The sequence below is a fragment of the Ranitomeya variabilis genome, chromosome 3 (assembly GCF_051348905.1).
Source record: "Ranitomeya variabilis isolate aRanVar5 chromosome 3, aRanVar5.hap1, whole genome shotgun sequence".
NCBI classification, from domain to species: Eukaryota; Metazoa; Chordata; class Amphibia; order Anura; family Dendrobatidae; genus Ranitomeya; species Ranitomeya variabilis.
The window spans coordinates 683,187,108-683,204,789 of NC_135234.1; the positions used below are offsets into that span (position 1 = coordinate 683,187,108).

Below are 17,682 nucleotides of genomic sequence, written 5' to 3' on the forward strand. Positions count from 1 at the left end.
AAGACCTGTCATTCCCTTTTATACTATTTCTACTGTGCTGAAATTGATGTGACTTTGGTGGTGTCTGCCAATAATTTTTGGAAATGTGAACACTCCTGGTTTGGTGTCCATCTGTTGAATTGTGTGTAGTGGAATACCTGTTGGTCCCTATTATACTAGTTCTACTGTGCTGAAATTGATGTCACTTTGGATGTGTCTGCCAATAATTTTTGGAAATATGAACACTCCTGGTTGGCTGTCCTTCTTGGGTGTTGCCTGTAGCAGTAGGTCTCTGTGACCATCAGGCCTCCACTTCCTTGGACTCAACTAGCCATGTTACTATCCATACATTTTTCTGACAATGGTAGTCTAGAAAACTGATATTTGTGCCACCTGAGTGTGGCTCAGCATCAAAGCAGGTAGAGGTGTTGCATGTGGTATCAGGGTTCCCAACAAAGGGGCCCTACACCGATCCCTCACTCACCTTGTCTTACTGTGACATTCAATTGAAAGCTGAAAATGCTGTCCCAGACCCCGATACCTCATGCTTAGCTGATTGCTGCAGTGCCATGCTAAAATTTGTACTTTGAGTGAATTGAGGTTACTTTCCTGGTGTCTGTCCCTCATTTGATGTGTTTTGGCAGCATTTGGGGCAGTTTTAAGATGTTGTGCATGCATTTATTTTTACCTCCCATTGAGGTGAAGGGCGTTCGGTTATGTTCGGCGATTATTCAACAAATTAATCAGCGAATATTGTAATTTCGGCAATTGTAATCTGAACCGAACATTGAAATATTCTCTCATCTCTATTCATAAGTGCAATGATGGGGAAAAAGCATATCTGTACATGATGTCCACAAGCCTGCCCCAGAGAACTTATTGGTTACAGTTCCACCAGATATATAGACAATGAATCGCTAAGGCACAAGTGTCATAGTATACAAAAACGTCCATATCAATGAAATATGTAATACATGTTAAACAAAAAAAACAGGTAAGGTCATTTTTAGAGCCTCAGACAATTAAGCGTTAACTCCTTTCTACTACAGATTTTAAAAATTAGGATAAAAAAGAACTTTTCATTCAGTTTAAATAAATGACAAAAAAAAATGAAAAATTAATAAACAGAAAAATAAATAATGCTTCACTAATAAAACAATGGCATGATGCATTCCTTTTTAAACTTTGAAGATCCTCATGGTGAGTCACACATAGTGAATTAATATAAGTATATCTACCAGAATGTTGCCCCACCCCAAAATGTACAGCAGAGGTGCTGTACAAGGTGAAGTTCTTACCTTGTCTTATGGATGGAGGATCCCTACATAAACCCAATCTAAAGCTTTCTTATATCGTCTCCACTTTACTTGCAATAGAAAAACTGGAAACTGAGTGTCATAGATAATAACAGAGTGTTGTCTCCTACATAACAGCTGAGGAGCAATGTTATTGTAGAGGGTGACATAGGAACGTTTTATAAAGTATATAGGTGTTACATAAGAGGTGCCCAATGGTAACTATCTATATGAACCCCAAACTCTTTTACACATACGAGAATTTCTCTTTTTTAGCATGTCATTAATATAAATAACACAATTAGTGAGAATCTTCTGGCAGCAATGATTTACAGCTTGAGTTGTTAAGATTAAGACAGTCTAAGAAATTGTGCCTCGGTGTGTGAACAAGCCTGCTGGCAGAATTGCAAGACACGATGATTGAGAAATCTTTTAGTGGATAGCTGAAAAATAAAGGCAAGACAATGGGAACTTATGAAACAGATAAGAGTGTCAACTCAATCTCAGATGTTATATAAATCTGTCTAATTATACGTCATGCCCGAAAAAAATGTGAATCCATTCCAGGTAACACAGAGGGAGGTTTACATTATGCCAGGCTAAACTGTTATTTAACATGTATAACCAGGGGAGGAACCAGTAGCCTTCTCCACCTCTTAGCCAACTTGTCACCTGCACAAATATATAAGCTGACAACCTACTTTTACATTCACACAACTGCAAGGACAAGAAATCTTTCAACTAGTCAACTATACTTCAAACTTCTTCATAATGAGGAGAGAACTTTGCTCATGGGCCTTTTACAGAGCCGTATTTGCTGAATTTCTAGCCACATTGATCTTTGTGTTTTTTGGACTGGGCTCTGCTCTGAGATGGCCGGCTTCTCTTCCAACGGTGCTACAGATCTCACTCGCCTTTGGTTTCGTGATAGGTACAATGGTCCTGACAGTGGGACATATAAGTGGAGCTCATATAAATCCAGCAGTCTCTTTTGCTTTTGTTCTTGGATCTCAAATTTCAATAGTGAGAGGCATTTTTTACATCATTGCCCAGATTTTGGGAGGTTTGGCCGGTGCTGGTATTTTATATGCCGTGGTCCCACCAGCAATCCGAGGAAATCTTGCAATGAACACAGTAAGTAGTTTAATACTTCATATACTCAAATTGTCTTTCTGTGATGGATGCAATGGGGTACACTAATATAAAGCATGTCGTGAACTTATAGTTAAGTGCAAAATGAGGGACAGTTACATAAAAAAACCACAGGAGCATGTAAAATATAACCAAAGTATTAAAAAAACAACAATGGAACGCTAGAAGGACCCATCGCTATCACTAAATTGATAATAGAACTAGCTGTGTTACAAAAGAGTTCCTGATAAACAGGAACGCACTGACCTATCGTAATCTTGTCCATTTCTCACTTTATCAGTGATCTCTATGCTTTTTATGGGTCTGCATTATTTGCTCAGCTTTTATGAGGAACATCATGTATGTGATAGTTATTTGGAAAAAATATGTACTTATTACTAAAGGAATCGATCATTTTTAATGACATTTTTAAAGTCAAGCACATCTTCTTGATGATACATTACTAGCCTTGTGTTCTGAGGAAGAGGTCCTGCGTTGACCTCGAAACGCGTTGACTTTGTAAACCTGTTAAAATAAAGTTTCTAAGGAAAAATTAGCTGAATTAAATTATTAGCAGCGCATCCAGTGACACTTCACCCAGATATGTTCGATAATTTTTTATGACATTTTTAAAGTCAAACGCATCTTCTCGATGATACATTTTATAGCAGAGAATTGAAGTTTAGGGGTTTTTATTCTTTGCCTATAGAATTTATCTTCTCTACCTAAAAGCCTTGTAAGTTTACCATGTATGCCATGAATATCCATCATTTGCTTATAATCCAACAAGTTAAGATACATTAATGTAGTAACGTTACATGCAAGAAAACATACAGATAACTCATCACGATATTGTAATGAGTCCCGACAGATCCGTTGTATTGACAGATGCATGCAGCTTGGCTACATTTCTGTATGATTTACATAGCACCCAAGTGGATTCACAAGTAACCTGAGATATATACATATGACATATATATATATATACAGTATACAGTATATAGTGGACCACATCACTAGCCCTTGATAACTGTATCCCCCAATCCATGAATATACCTTACAATTTGCTAGATCTCATCCAATTTCTTTACTGAGCATGATGATAAAACCCCTCATAACCTTTGATGTATATTTTTAATCAAAGGTCATGTACCTGACATTGATGCAGTCACCGACGCTGAGCCTGCATCTTTCCCTGCTCTTGATGGCTGATTAAATCAGTTAAAGTGTTCTGCCCTGCAGCTGTTAACCTGTGAAATCCCGCTGTTAATTTACAGACAGTGGGATTTAACACGCGCTGGCTGGAAGTGTGTCACAAATCCTACCCATCGGCGCCCCTATCAGGTGATCTGGGGGCGCCAGTGGGGTGTCATGACAGCTGTAAGTTTACAATTAAAATATTGTATTTACTACAAAATGGTATCAATAAAACATCAGCTCAGAGCACAAAAAAATAGCCCTCACCCAGCCCCAGACCCTGAAAAATTTGAAAAATGAACACACTACGGGCTTGGATTTTTTTCACCATTTAAATAAAATAAAACTATAAATGTTTGGTGTTTGAGTACTCGTAATGACCTGAGGAATCATATTGGCATGTCAGTTTTACCGTATAGTGAACATAGTAAATAAAAAAAAAAATAATAATTGTGGAATTTCACTTTTTTGGGGGAATTTTTGTTCCCACTTTCCATTAACTATATGGTAAAATCTGATATGGATATATTGACAGAAAAATAAAGAAGTTATGGCTCTTTGAAGAAGGGCAGGAAAAAATGAAAATGCAAAAAAATGAAAATCGTAATGTTATGAAGGAGTTAATGCACAATCCAGATAAGTGATTTAATTGCAGTGATACCATGCTGTCCTGTATCTGTAAAATCTGGATATGTTTTAGCATTAGATGGAGAATCTCTGAATGATATTGATTTTCCTACCAGTCCATCTCCCGCCACTTTTACCAAACTGTTACTAAATTTAAAAAATGATCGGAAGGGCTAGTGGCTTGTACCAGATCCTACAGTGGGTAGATGTGAGTGACGATGACAGATCTACTGATTTCTCTTATAAAAATAATTTATTATGGGGTGGGAAAAGGAGATACCATTTAAGATGAAGACAATATTTATATTTTTTTAACTAGCTTTAAAATCCACTTGGCAGATCTTGCATATTTTACACAACTCATGGTTGGAAACCGGTAGTTGTGCAAGTATCGTAATCCAAAAAGCAAACTATAAATAATTCTAAGGAGCGTGAAAGCATATCTGAATATTATATTGCACATAACATAATGTAGAGAACAAAGATCTATTTAGTTATTTGTACTTTATGACCAAAATCTCACACCTTGGACATGTCACTTTTTTAATAGGAAAATATAAATTAGAGCTTCATCCTTTGCCTTTGGTAATAACTACCCTTAAAGTGTTGACTTCCAAACCAGCAAAGGACAACTTCTGGATAAAATTTGGGTGATTAATAATGATGAACAAGTGTACTTGGATAAAGGGTTTATCCGAGCAAGCTAGGGTACTAACCAAGTGTCTTTGGTGTACTCACAAAATAGGTTTTACTCATCATGGCTGCATGTTTCGAGGCTGTTCAACAGGTGCAACACATGCAGGGATTGCCTATTTGTTAGTCAGTCCATGCATGTGTTGCAGCTGTCCGACAGCCATGAGACATGCAGCGGCGAAGACACAAACCTATTTTTTTAGCACTTTGAAGACACTTGGTTAGCACCCAAGCTTGCTCTGATAAACCCTAATCCTAGCACACACACTCATCACTACTGATTAATAGAGTTGGAGAAAATTTATTGACCGGACCTGTGGATGCCGGGAAATAGAATGAGAGGTGGTCCTCAGGACTTCCGTCCCATGGCCATGAATCACCGAAGAGGCTGATGGACTGGGTCCTGCGAATTGATTTGCACCAACTCAAGTGGCTAATTATAGTGATCCATAAGATGTCTTTGGACATTTCCTCTAACAGTTAATCAATATGTAGTATGATGCAATCAGCTATCCAACATGTCTGTTTTTTGATAATTATTTCCGGCCTCAAATATGACAAATTATTCATGTTATCAAATTCCAAGTATAACCAACCCAACTTGGTTGTGTTATCATCAGAGACTTATGTCCATGGAGTAATGTGCTTCTATGTCTTATGGTCACACACTATTTCTCTGGATATGCTAACAATATCTTATCCTTACAGCTCAGTAACAACATAACAGCAGGACTCGGTGTTGCCGTTGAGATTATTCTTACTTTTCAACTGGTTTTGTGCATCTTTGCATGTACAGACAGCCGCCGAACTGATCTTTTAGGGTCTCCAGCTATATCTATTGGCCTTTCGGTTGCATTGGGTCACCTTGTAGGGGTAAGTAGTATTGCATTTTTATAAATATCCTCATAGCATAATATGTTGATAGACATCTATATAATTGTCATTTATGCACTTATGTGCATGCTTCACGTGTTGCTATTGAAATACTGTATTACTCTAGTAATAGGAGTATTTGACTATATTTAATGCACTCCCTCAGATCTATGAATTTGAGGAGTTGATGAGAAAGTTTATTATTTGCATTATTAGAGAGATAAGCTCTGTCAGTTCTGAACAATCTTATTATTGGGAGCTTAATTTAGGGAATTGATTTTAAAGGCAACTTGTCACTATGAAATTCAGACTTCTTAGAGAGTTCTAAGTATTTTATTCATTTAAACCAGTGTTCATTCTGGGCTTAGAAGTCGAGTGGAAGGTCCAGGGATTGACAGCTAACTCTACACCCTAATAAAATGAAGGCTGACCATCACCGATTAGGACCGCCTACTGGATTCCTAAATCCAGGATGTGCAGAGGTTAAAACTAATAAATTATTAGTTATATATATTTGTAAGAAAATATTCATTATATCAATCTTCTCAACCTCTCCAGCTCTGTAACACGATGCTTACAGATTGAGATGTATTTTCAAAGTTTTTCTTCCCTTAAAAAGGAGAATAGATGTAAGTTTAATATATTAACTAAGTATTTGATAGTGGAAGGAACAGAAAATCCAAGCAGAATATTGTTGGTCAAGCCAGTTTTTTTGTTCTGGAGCAAAAAGGTACATAAACTATTGCCCTATTGTATAGATTTTTATTAGTTTTATATAACAAGGATACACCCTATATTACAAACCTTAGCTTGGTTACACATAATTAAAAGAACAGCCTGAAATGTATTTTGGTCCGTTCTCCCAGATTGTCTTGACTGCAATTTTGAGAACTCCAGCAGATGTTGTGTCCCAGTGTTCTTCACCTGTTGACAGTTCCTGCTTTTTTTTATAAAATCACAATGGTATTGATAATGTTTTACTCAAATAGTCAACTCTGGTTACAGAGCAGCTAGAGCCTTACCATCATTTACCATCACCAGCTATTTTTATAGAAGAAAAGAAAAGATGCTCCTAATTTCCCTGACGCTGCCAGCAATAGGGCATCAGCTTTCTATTCCAGGTCCCATCGTTATCAGAATTTTTTTCTCTAAAACCTAGTATGCACAGAAAACAATCAAATAACATTTTCTACTGTTTAATTGCAATACTATTTTTTATATTTTAGATATACTTCACTGGTTGCTCAATGAATCCTGCCCGCTCGTTTGCTCCAGCGGTCATTATGAGAAACTTTCGAAATCAATGGGTAAGGATATTTAAAAATCTATAAGTAACATACTCTTACTCCTAGAAAAGATACACACCATTAGATAGACAGATAATCAGTCGAGCAAAAAAGAAGATACTTCATATTCCATGTAAAAATAGATCCTTTACTGACCGATATTTATAGTTGTGTAACATCCCCCTAGAACCGTTTTCAAGCTGTACCAGTTATCTAAATTTAGATTGTCCAGTAAAGCTTCCAGCAATCCAAAGCAAAATTGGATCCTTTATTGACCCCTTTCCATTGTTTCAGTCTACCTGGAACCCTTTTTAAAGCACTGCTCCATCATTTTTATTTTACCACTGGAGCGGTGACACTAATCTAAGCTCCCTGCACTTAGTCTCATACTTACCAGCCACCGTCTTCTTCTGTTTCCGGCACCGCTTTGGTCTGTCCTCTGCAGATTGTGTCCTGCTTACCAGTGTTTGCTGGTTGATCCGGAACTCACAATTCAAAGTAAGTCTATGAGAGCCAAAACGAGGCCAGAACAAGGATCTCAAAGACTTACACTTGGAGATTGTGACCGTTACCTCTGATTTCTGGTCAGTCAAAAGTTGGGATGCCAGAAAAAGCAGAAGATAGTGGCTGGTGAGCATAATACTAGGGTCATGGACCCTACATAAGTAGCACCACTCCAGCGCTGAAATAAAAAAAACTATGGAGTAGTGCTTTAATATAGTTAATGGATGGATAGATAGTCATCTGTTATGTAATTTGTCATGTCTCATATATATAAATGTATTGGATTGACTTTGTATACTTTATATTGTAGGTCTTCTGGGTTGGGCCATTAGCAGGAGGTATCATAGCCTCATTAGTGTACAATTATATGCTCTATCCAAACATAAGACCCGCAAGAGAGAAGTTAGCCATACTTTTGGGGACCTGTGAGCCATCAGATGACTGGATTGAGGAGCCTGAACAGTGCAAGAGACGTTCCCTGGACTGTCCTGAACGTGTAAATCACCGTTTCTCTATGTAACAACAATGGGTGAACTTAGAATAGCCATTGGACATTGTCTATAAATATCAAAGCTGGCACTAAGGTGCTGATCAAAAGGCTCTTGATATTTGGAAATCCAAAACTTCTTTTGTAGTTCTGCTACGCCAAAGCAAAGAAGTTTGGTACTTGCAACAAAGATTGTCGTTTCTGAAAAACAAAGATTTAATTTATTGATTAGATGTAGTTTTTATATCCATAAGTGTTATCCGTATTTTACCAGCTTGATTCAAAATGATACAGATCAAATGTAGGCATGTAAACGACAGAAAGCATGGCTGCCATAATGGCACAAGTCAAATCCGAGTTACTGATAGTTACATAATGGTACCAGGGTCTAGTGGTGACAGTGAAGAAAAGCAATGAGTATGATCTTGCATCTCTTAATATCAGAGGTGTTAGCTGCTAAGCTTGAAGTAGAACCACTGCACAATACTGTACCCTGGCTCACAACCTAATGATATTACATGTATGATGCCACCATAGTTTAATTTTTACAAGGCGGATAGCTCTGGCATAGCGTGACATTGTGGGTCCTTGACATAAAGATGGACTTTGTTGTAATTGCAACATCTGCAAAACTTTTTTCAAAAACATTTTGATTAAGCGTTTTTTAAGCTAGTTTTTGCAAAACTTGGAGGAAACATTACAATTTTTTGCTGTAGTCCTCTATGCATGTTGGTCAAGGCAGAAGGGCTTGTTGAACTCCTCATGGATTCCAGCACCAAGTGTGCCTACCCCAACAGATCCCCATTGCAACATACCTAGGAATTAACATATGGGTATGGATCTGAGTAATGGTATGAAGTTTTAGAAATCGAAAATCTTTTGAATGTGGTTCAGAACAGTATATGTGCCTTCAAATATTTTTCTGTTTTTTTAAATATAATGCATTCGCAATTCTGTTTTGATAAATGTGTTAATATATCGTTAGAGTGGCCTGCACTCACTTTTTCTGAAGCAGATCTCCAAACATATTGTACAGTTATAAACTTTATGGAGACAATTGTTGGGACACTCGTTTTAATCGTTGATTTCAGGTTTTTGATTCATTGCCATTGCCGCAGGAGTATAACATCTCGCAAGATACAATATACGGCAGTGTGAGCAAGCCCTTGAAGCAAAGAACTGAAAAGACGAAAACATATTTGTATTCATGTGTCTATAAAACTCTGGTCTATCATAATAGAAATTTATTTTAAAGTCACAATGAACTCCCAAAAAAATGTATAAAAGTCAAAATAACAAATTTGTGGTTTTTAAATTATTGCTGTCTCCCCCCTCCAAAAATGGAATACCAAGTTCCAATATGTTGTGTATACTAGTATTATTAAAAATGTCAGGTCAGTAGACACAAAATAAGCCCCAATGTGCCCCAATAAGAGGAGAAAAATACATTCTTAAAAATGGCAATACAATACATTTTTTTATTATTATTTTTTCCCCATTAGCACCAGTGCAGATGACCGAGAGAATTGGACCGATTTTGAAAATCACACAACTGATCAATCTCTGATCAGAGTGTGATCCAATTCTCTCGAATGGGGACAAGATGAGATGGAGAAAAAAATTCTCCATTCTTCATTCTTCCAGTCTATGGAAATAAGAACGCACTGAGATGTCATCAGAGTACAGTCCAATTGTTTCCACGCACTCGTTGACTTGCATGGCCGAGTGCGATCCGAATATTCGATCCAACTTGGGCATGCAGAGATCCAAGGAAAAAATGTGACATTGTTCCAAGTGTGATGCATTGGTCCAAGTGTAATGCAATGTTTTGTCGAGATCGCATTTGGACTGAAAATACTGTTATGTACACGATCTCTTAAAATATATATTAAAAAAAACTATACAAATTTGGGACTGTATTAACCTTGATAATAATGTTGCCAGCACATTTTTACTACACAACAAATATTATAAAAAAAATGGTAGAACTGCATTCTTTTCTCAATGTTACCCCACTTTAGTTTTTTTTTCCCCGTTTTCCAGTATATGCTATAATAAAATGAAAGGTGCCTTTCAAATCTATAACTTGACCCATAAAAAAGCCTTCATTCAGCTATACCAACAGAAAAATAAAAAAAAGTTGTGGCTCATGGAAAAGAGAAAAGAAAAAAAAGAAAATAATTAAAAGAGTAGAATAAGATCAGCAGCCACACATTTATCTTTTACCTCTGTGCCAGAGCAGAGGACTTGGATGTCGGTATAAGAAAAACTAAACGTTAGTTACAACTAATTAAAATATAAATATTAGGAGATTTACTGTCATAGTTTTGTTTTTCCTTACAAGCAGCATGGTATTAAAAAGTAAATATTTACTTTAAGTATCATACTATTATAATAATATTCTATTTATATTATTACTATAGAGTAATTGTGACTATAGTTATAACAGCTTAGTGGTTGCACACATGTTAACTTAAGTATGCAGTTGAAACCAGAAGTTTGCATACACTATATAAAAAGACACATCTGCATGTTTTTCTCAATATCTGACATGAAAATCAGAATAAACCTTTACCATTTTAGGGCAATTATGATTACCATAATTATTAATATTTGCCAAATGACAGAATAATGAGAGAAAGAGAATGTTTTAAGGCATTTTTATTTCTTACTGCAAAGTCAAAAGTTTACATACATTTCATTAACATTTGGTAGCATTGCCCTTAAACTGAATGACTTGGGTCAAACATTTGGGATATCCTTCCACAAGCTTCTCACAATAGTTGGTCGGAATTTGGACCCATTCCTCCTGGCAAAAGTGGTGTAACTGATCAAGGTCTGTAGGTCGCCTTGCTCCCACCGGCCTTTTCATCTTTGACCACAAATTTTAATAGGATTGAGATCAGAGCTTTGACCACTCCAAACCATTGACTTCATTACCCTTAAGATACTTTGTTGCCATTTTGGCAGTATGCTTCAGGTCATTGTCCATTTGGAAGACCCATTTACGCCCAAGCTTTAACTTCAAGACTGATGTGTTGAGATGTTGCTTCAGTAGTGCCACATTATCTTCTTTTCTATTTTGTGGAGTGCACCAGTTCCTCCTGCAGCAAAACAACCCCACAACATGATGCTGCTTACCCCCGTGTTTCACAGTTGGCATGGTGTTCTTAGGCTTTCAAGCTTTTCCCTTTTTCCTCCAAATATAACGATGGTCATTATGCCCAAATAGAACAGTTTCATCAGACCACAGGACATGTTTCCAAAAATTAAGGTCTTTGTTCCTGCGTGCATTTGGAAACAATAATCTGGCTTCTTTATGTTTCTTTTGGAGTATTGGCTTCTTCATGGCAGAGTGGCCTTTCAGCCCATGTTGATACAGTACTCGTTTCACTGTGGATATTGAAACAATCTTACCAGCTCCGCCATCATTTTCACAAGGTCTTTTGCTTATGTCCTTGGGTTGCTATGCACATGTCAGTGCAAAGCACAATCATCTCTAGGACACAGAACCCATCTCCTTCCTGAGCAGTATGATGGCTGGACATTCCCATCTTGTTTGTACTTGCGTATAATTGTTTGTACAGATGAATGAGGCACTTTCAGGTATCTTGAAATTGTACCCAAGGATGAGTCAGACTTGTGCAAGTTCACAATTCTCTTGCTGATATATTGCCTAATTTCTTTAGACTTTCCCATGATGCTACACAATGAAGCAGTGTGTTTCAGGTGTACATTAAAATACATTAGAAGCTTCCAAACGCATGACGTCTTCATATGGGCAGTCCAGAATTGTTTAAAGGCATATAAATCTTAGTTTATGTAAACTTTTGACTTTGCAGTAATAAAATGCCTTAAAACATTTTCTCTCATTATTCCGATATTTGGCAAATATTAATAATTATGGTAATCCTAATTGAACTAGAAAGGGAAAGGTTTATTCTGATTTCATGTCAGATATTGAGAAAAACATGCATACAGTATGTGTCTTTTTATATGGTATATGTAAACTTCTGGTTTCAACTGTACATGATGCCTGGTTAGCATAAAATCCCATTTCCAGATCCGTATGATTTCTATAAATAAAGAAATAGAGTGCCAGCTCTGGGGAACAATGAACACAGGTAGCACTGAGGAATATTGCCCTGTACATATTACATAAGCTTGGCACTTTGCATACAGTGTTACACAGAACTAAAAAGTTCTTAATGATTTATGTGGATATGATTTGTTGCTAATGATTATAAGTTTCTGCACAATATTTGTGCTCCTGTAGATGGTTTTTGAGAACGAAAGACTTCCGGATATAAGATGATGCATGATCCATTTTCATGATAGAACATGAATGGCAGCAACTCAATATACTGTACTGTATCTGGTATATTTTATATTTGCAGGGATTTCAGCTCACCACAGAGATACATTAATGAGGAACCGTCATTTTAATTTTTATTTAATAAATCAATAGCGCACGTGAAAGTAAGAAACTTTGCAATATATCTTATCGGAGCAATCTGCTTCTTTCTTCTACTGGACTGATCTTTCCCTCTCAATTCTTGGGTAATATAGCAGATGACAGTTGGTGTTTTTAAAATTCGATGGAGATAGAGACAGACATTCTGTTACAAGTTCACTTGACACGCCAGTTACAGTTTTCCATAGGACTTTGTGAGAACTAACTGTTATTCCTATCTTAGTAATTGGAAAGCCTGTGCTTACTGAAGACAGATTTTACCTGCGAATTGAGAATTTTGAGAATGAAAGATCAGTCCAAGGGGAGACAGAAGTCGATTTAAAAAAAAAAAAAGATATATTACAAGGTTTCTTATTTTCACATATACAACTGATTTATGAAATAACAAAACATTAAAAGGACAGTTACTCTTAAAAGGGAATCTGTCAGCAGGTTTTTGCCATGTAATCTGAAAACAGCATGAGGTAGGGGTTAAAACACAGATTTCAGTGATGCCTTTCTTATCAAGCTCCATGCTGTTGTTTATTTGCGATGATTGTATTACCACCAGGAGCTTGTCATTGCTGAACAAAGCAGTACATAGAGCTTAGTCTGACACGCCCCCTCCTGTGATAAGCTGCTCACTATCTATAGACACACCATATTTTCACTGTTATAATTGCATTTATGTTGATTGTGAGGTTAAACAATGTACAATATTAAACTTTTTATTGGTTTACCATACTTTGTGCTTTTTCTAATTCTGAAAAAAAAAAAAAAATTATCACTCAAAATATTGTATAATTTTGGGTAGTTCCAATGTTAGGCCTGATATTGAGGTTTGCAAATCATTAAGACATAACTAATGATGAATGGGTTTCTCAGCAAGAACTCAAATGAGATCTTTCTACCTGATTGTAAAGTAAAATAATCATTTACATTTATTACAATAGCTTAAATTTAAATATTTAAAGGGCTTGTCCATAATTTAAGAAAAAGTCTCTTTACAGTAACAGTTTAACCTCGTTCACTTGAACACTTTTTTGGCAGCATACCAACCACATACCTATACACCAGAGTGGTAATTTTTCTATAAAAAATGCAGACCCTTTATTTCTAATCACTATTTATTTTACTTATGAAAAAGCCCTTTAAGATTTGGCTTTTGACCAGCCATGAATATGTATTTTTGTCCTTATTTATTCTTACATATAAATATGTAAATTGAAGGCAGTCTATTGATGGTCTGAGATACTACTACGCCTTACATCATTGTTATAGTAGTTAGGCTTCTACAAGAATTTTATTATTTTAAATCCAATGCAAAAAAATATTAATTTATTAAAATTTATAGAAAAAAAAACAATAACGTATATACTTTAATAATAGCACCCAATCCACTAGCGACCTGCACAACCTCCGTCTTTGATTCCATCACAGCCAATGCAATACATTTCTAGTCTGGCAGTAGTCCATAACCAAATATAATTTCTTAGAATCACATGGATGTTTTATTTATGAGTGCAAAGATATAAATCACATCCCTAAGTTTATAATGACGGCTTCACTAGGAATGGGAGCTGGTGCATGCGTTAAAGAAGGATATACATTGCTGAACATCTGTTGTGGAGCTACCTGTGCCAACAGGATTAGTGGCAAAGCCTATTGGCATATGTAGCACCATAACAGCTGAATAATAGTAAGAAACCTTTCATGGAAAGTAAATAAAACAGCGCTTATTTGCCTCAAATGTACATTAGGAATAAATTATTATGCCAGAACTATCATAATATGGACCACAAATTTCTAGTTATTATATTTTTTTATATTTGAAGAAAATATTGTATTATTTTATTGTTTTCATTTTTAGTGCTGGCAGTGGTATTGTTAGTAATTATACTAGTGATGACATTACAGGTGCGTCTCACAAAATTACAATATCATCAAAAAGTTAATTTATTTCAGTTCTTGAATACAAAAAGTGAAATTCATATATTATACAGAGTCATTACAGAATGATCTATTTCAAGTGTTTATTTCTGTTAATGTTAATGATTATGGCTTACAGCCAATGAAAACCCCAAAGTCATTATCTCAGTAAATTAGAATATTTAACAAAAAATGCTAGCAAAGGCTTCTTAAGTGTTTAAAAAGGTCCCTTAAAAGTCCCTTAATCTGTTTCAGTAGGCTCCACAATCATGTGTGGAAGATGTGCAGAAGGCAGTCATTAACACACTCCACAAGGAGGGTAAGCCACAAAGGGTCATTACTAAAGAATGGAAATGGAAAATTGAGTGGAGTGAAAAATGTGGTAGAAAAACGTGCACAAGAAACCGTGATAACCGCAGTCTTGAAAGAATTAAAAACAACAGTATCACTGTGCTTGATTGGCCAGCAAACTCGCCTGACCTTAACCCCATAGAGAATCTATGGAGTATAGTCAAGAGGAAGATGAGACACCAGACCCAACAATGCAGACGAGCTGATGGCTGCTATCAAAGCAACCTAGGCTTCCATAACACCTCAGCAGTGCCACAGGCTGATCGCCTCCATGCCATGCCACATTGATGCAGTAATTGATGCAAAAGGAGCCCCGACCAAGTATTGAGTGCATTTACTGAACATACATTTCAGTAGGCCAACATTTCAGACTTTAAAATCATTTTTCAAACTGGTGTTATAAAGTATTCTAATTTCCTGAGATAATGACTTATGGGTTTTCATTGGCTGTAAGCCATAATCCTCAACATTACCAGAAATAAACACTTGAAATAGATTACTCTGTTTGTAATGAATCTATATAATACAGTTTATGAGTTTCACTTTTTGTATTGAAGAACTGGAATAAATTAACTTTTTGATGATATTTTAATTTTGTGAGAAGCACCTGTAATTTGTTAGCAGTAGTAGAATTTTACAGCATTAATACATTAGAGATGGCAGAAGCAATTGTAAAACTAGTGATTATAGTAGAATAATAATAATGGGTGAATAATTTGGTTAAAGGGAATCTGTCGCTAGGTTTTTACTTTACAATTTGAAGGCAGCAGGGGATAGAGGCTGAAACACAAAATTCAGTGATGGGTCACTTATCAGGCTGTGTGCAATGAAGATTGTATCACTTGGAAATAATCATTGCTGGGATTAGCTGCCTTCTGCCAAGTTGTCCAACCCCTTCCTCTCCTGTGATAAGCAGCTCACTGTCAATTGAGTACATCGAGAGCCTGGTGTGGTATTGGTTAGCTTTCAAAGCTCTGCTACACAGTTAATCTAAGAACTCTGTGTCATAACTGCTGCACCCAGTAAACTAAGTGACACATCATTGGAATCTGGGTCATTGGAATCAGGGTCTCATTGTCCTACATTTATGCTTTTCAGATGAGGTAGCAAAAACCTCTCTCACAAAACAACAATATTGTGACATGCTACCAAAATCTTTCGCTTATTGCAATTCTCATCACAGCAATCATTTTATTTATGCATATGGTATACATATCTCATGACAGAATATCTTAAATATTATTTTTTTTTTATAAAAAAAGTGGTAATATCATGCCACGCATCTTAGTATATGTTGAATCAAGAGGAGATGTAAGGAAGGACAAATCTGTAATTTTAGTGGTGGTACTAATGACAACAGTAGTGGTAGTACGGTATATAATAGTGATCGTAACGGAAGTATCAGTGGTAATAGTATTGGTAATTTTATGGCTAGAGGAGCACTTCTAGTGCTAAAAGCATTGGTATCAGTAAAGATAATAGTAATGGTAGTAAAGCTGTGTTGCATTTTTGCTGTATTTTTTCCTGAGGTCTCATGCACACATTGCTTGTATGTGACTTGCAGATTTGGTGCAGATTGAAATCTGCAGCATGTTGTCAATTCTTTCAGCATTTTTGCTGCAAATTTAACCCATACTTATGAGTAGGGAAAAATCTGCACCAAAAACACATGGAAAAATGCAAAGAGATGCAAAAATGATGCAGAAATTTCTGCACCAAATATTTAACATGTGCACGTACCTTAATAGTGATTGTAGCAATGGCAGCATTAGTAATAGAGGTCGTTCTGAATGTTGTTAGTAGTAAAGGTACTAGTATTGATTATAGTAATGTCATTATTTGTTATGGTTTAGCCAGAGATATCATTTTCTCTCTGCTTGATCTGAACATTGTCAGTATGTATTGTCATTTATGGCGGGTGAATGAATCAGAGAAGTGTCAGTAATATTAGGTAAAGCATTGGATGGCAAAATACAAATCCAAGTTGAAATTAACCTGTTGAGCAATGTCTATTATTCATCCACTATTAGATTCTAATTCAGGTTTTATAATGAAAGGATTAGTGTGTTTGTCTTATACTTGGTGTGTATATTTCAGACTGTTCTGCAACTTTCACGCCTATAATCGATTGTTGAACATCCATCTGTCTAGGGCAGCAGAGCGGTATACATCTCAAAACCAGAAGAGGAACATCGAACTGTAGCTGAGAAGACGCACATCTGGAATACTACTCCACCTGATTCACTTAAAATTCTACACAGTGCAACCAGAAAATGCTATGCGACATGTCCACTTTCTTCACTTTGAGTTCCATTTTTCCAATTCTGCAGTCCATAAATGCTTCCAATGTACTTATCTGTTGGATAAAACAATTTGTAAAACTGTATTTATCCATCTTTACGCCATTGCTTTCTGAGATGACAAAAAAATATAAAAAAAAGAAAGAAATTAAAATAGTGCACATGAAAAAAGAACTAAGAACTCTCCCACATGCACTCCCTGACAGAAGTTATGTCGCTTATCCATGTTATGTAAATAAAAGCTTATAACCTGACGTTAAATTCATCCATTGGTTGTGTAAATTATTCTTTTGAAAGCTGAAACCCTCCGAAATGGGATTTAGGTTAAGAAAATAAGTTGGCATCAATGCAGAAATATTGATCAGTTAATGGACACAGAATGGTCAGATTTTGGCAAGACAAAAATTTTGTCGCCCACAGAAAGTAATGTGATATTCAAACAAATAATTAACTTAAAATCCAAATATATGTTGCATAATATTGGTGAATGAAGTTGTGGTGCTATTAGAGTCATATTTAATATTTTGTGTGACTTCCATGAGCTTGAAGGACTGCATCCATGCGGTTCAACAATGAT

General features: G+C 36.1%; 1 protein-coding gene across 1 annotated transcript; it reads left to right on the forward strand.

Annotated features, from left to right (window-relative positions):
* Nucleotides 1-1,974: 1,974 nt before the first annotated feature.
* LOC143817010 (aquaporin-5-like) lies at nt 1,975-17,341 on the forward strand. Its single transcript, XM_077298053.1, has 5 exons — nt 1,975-2,408; nt 5,631-5,795; nt 7,022-7,102; nt 7,896-8,081; nt 16,903-17,341. The coding sequence occupies exons 1-5, from the start codon at nt 2,046-2,048 to the stop codon at nt 16,927-16,929; spliced, it is 822 nt and encodes a 273-aa protein (XP_077154168.1). The 5' UTR covers nt 1,975-2,045; the 3' UTR covers nt 16,930-17,341.
* The last annotated feature ends 341 nt before the right edge of the window (nt 17,342-17,682 follow it).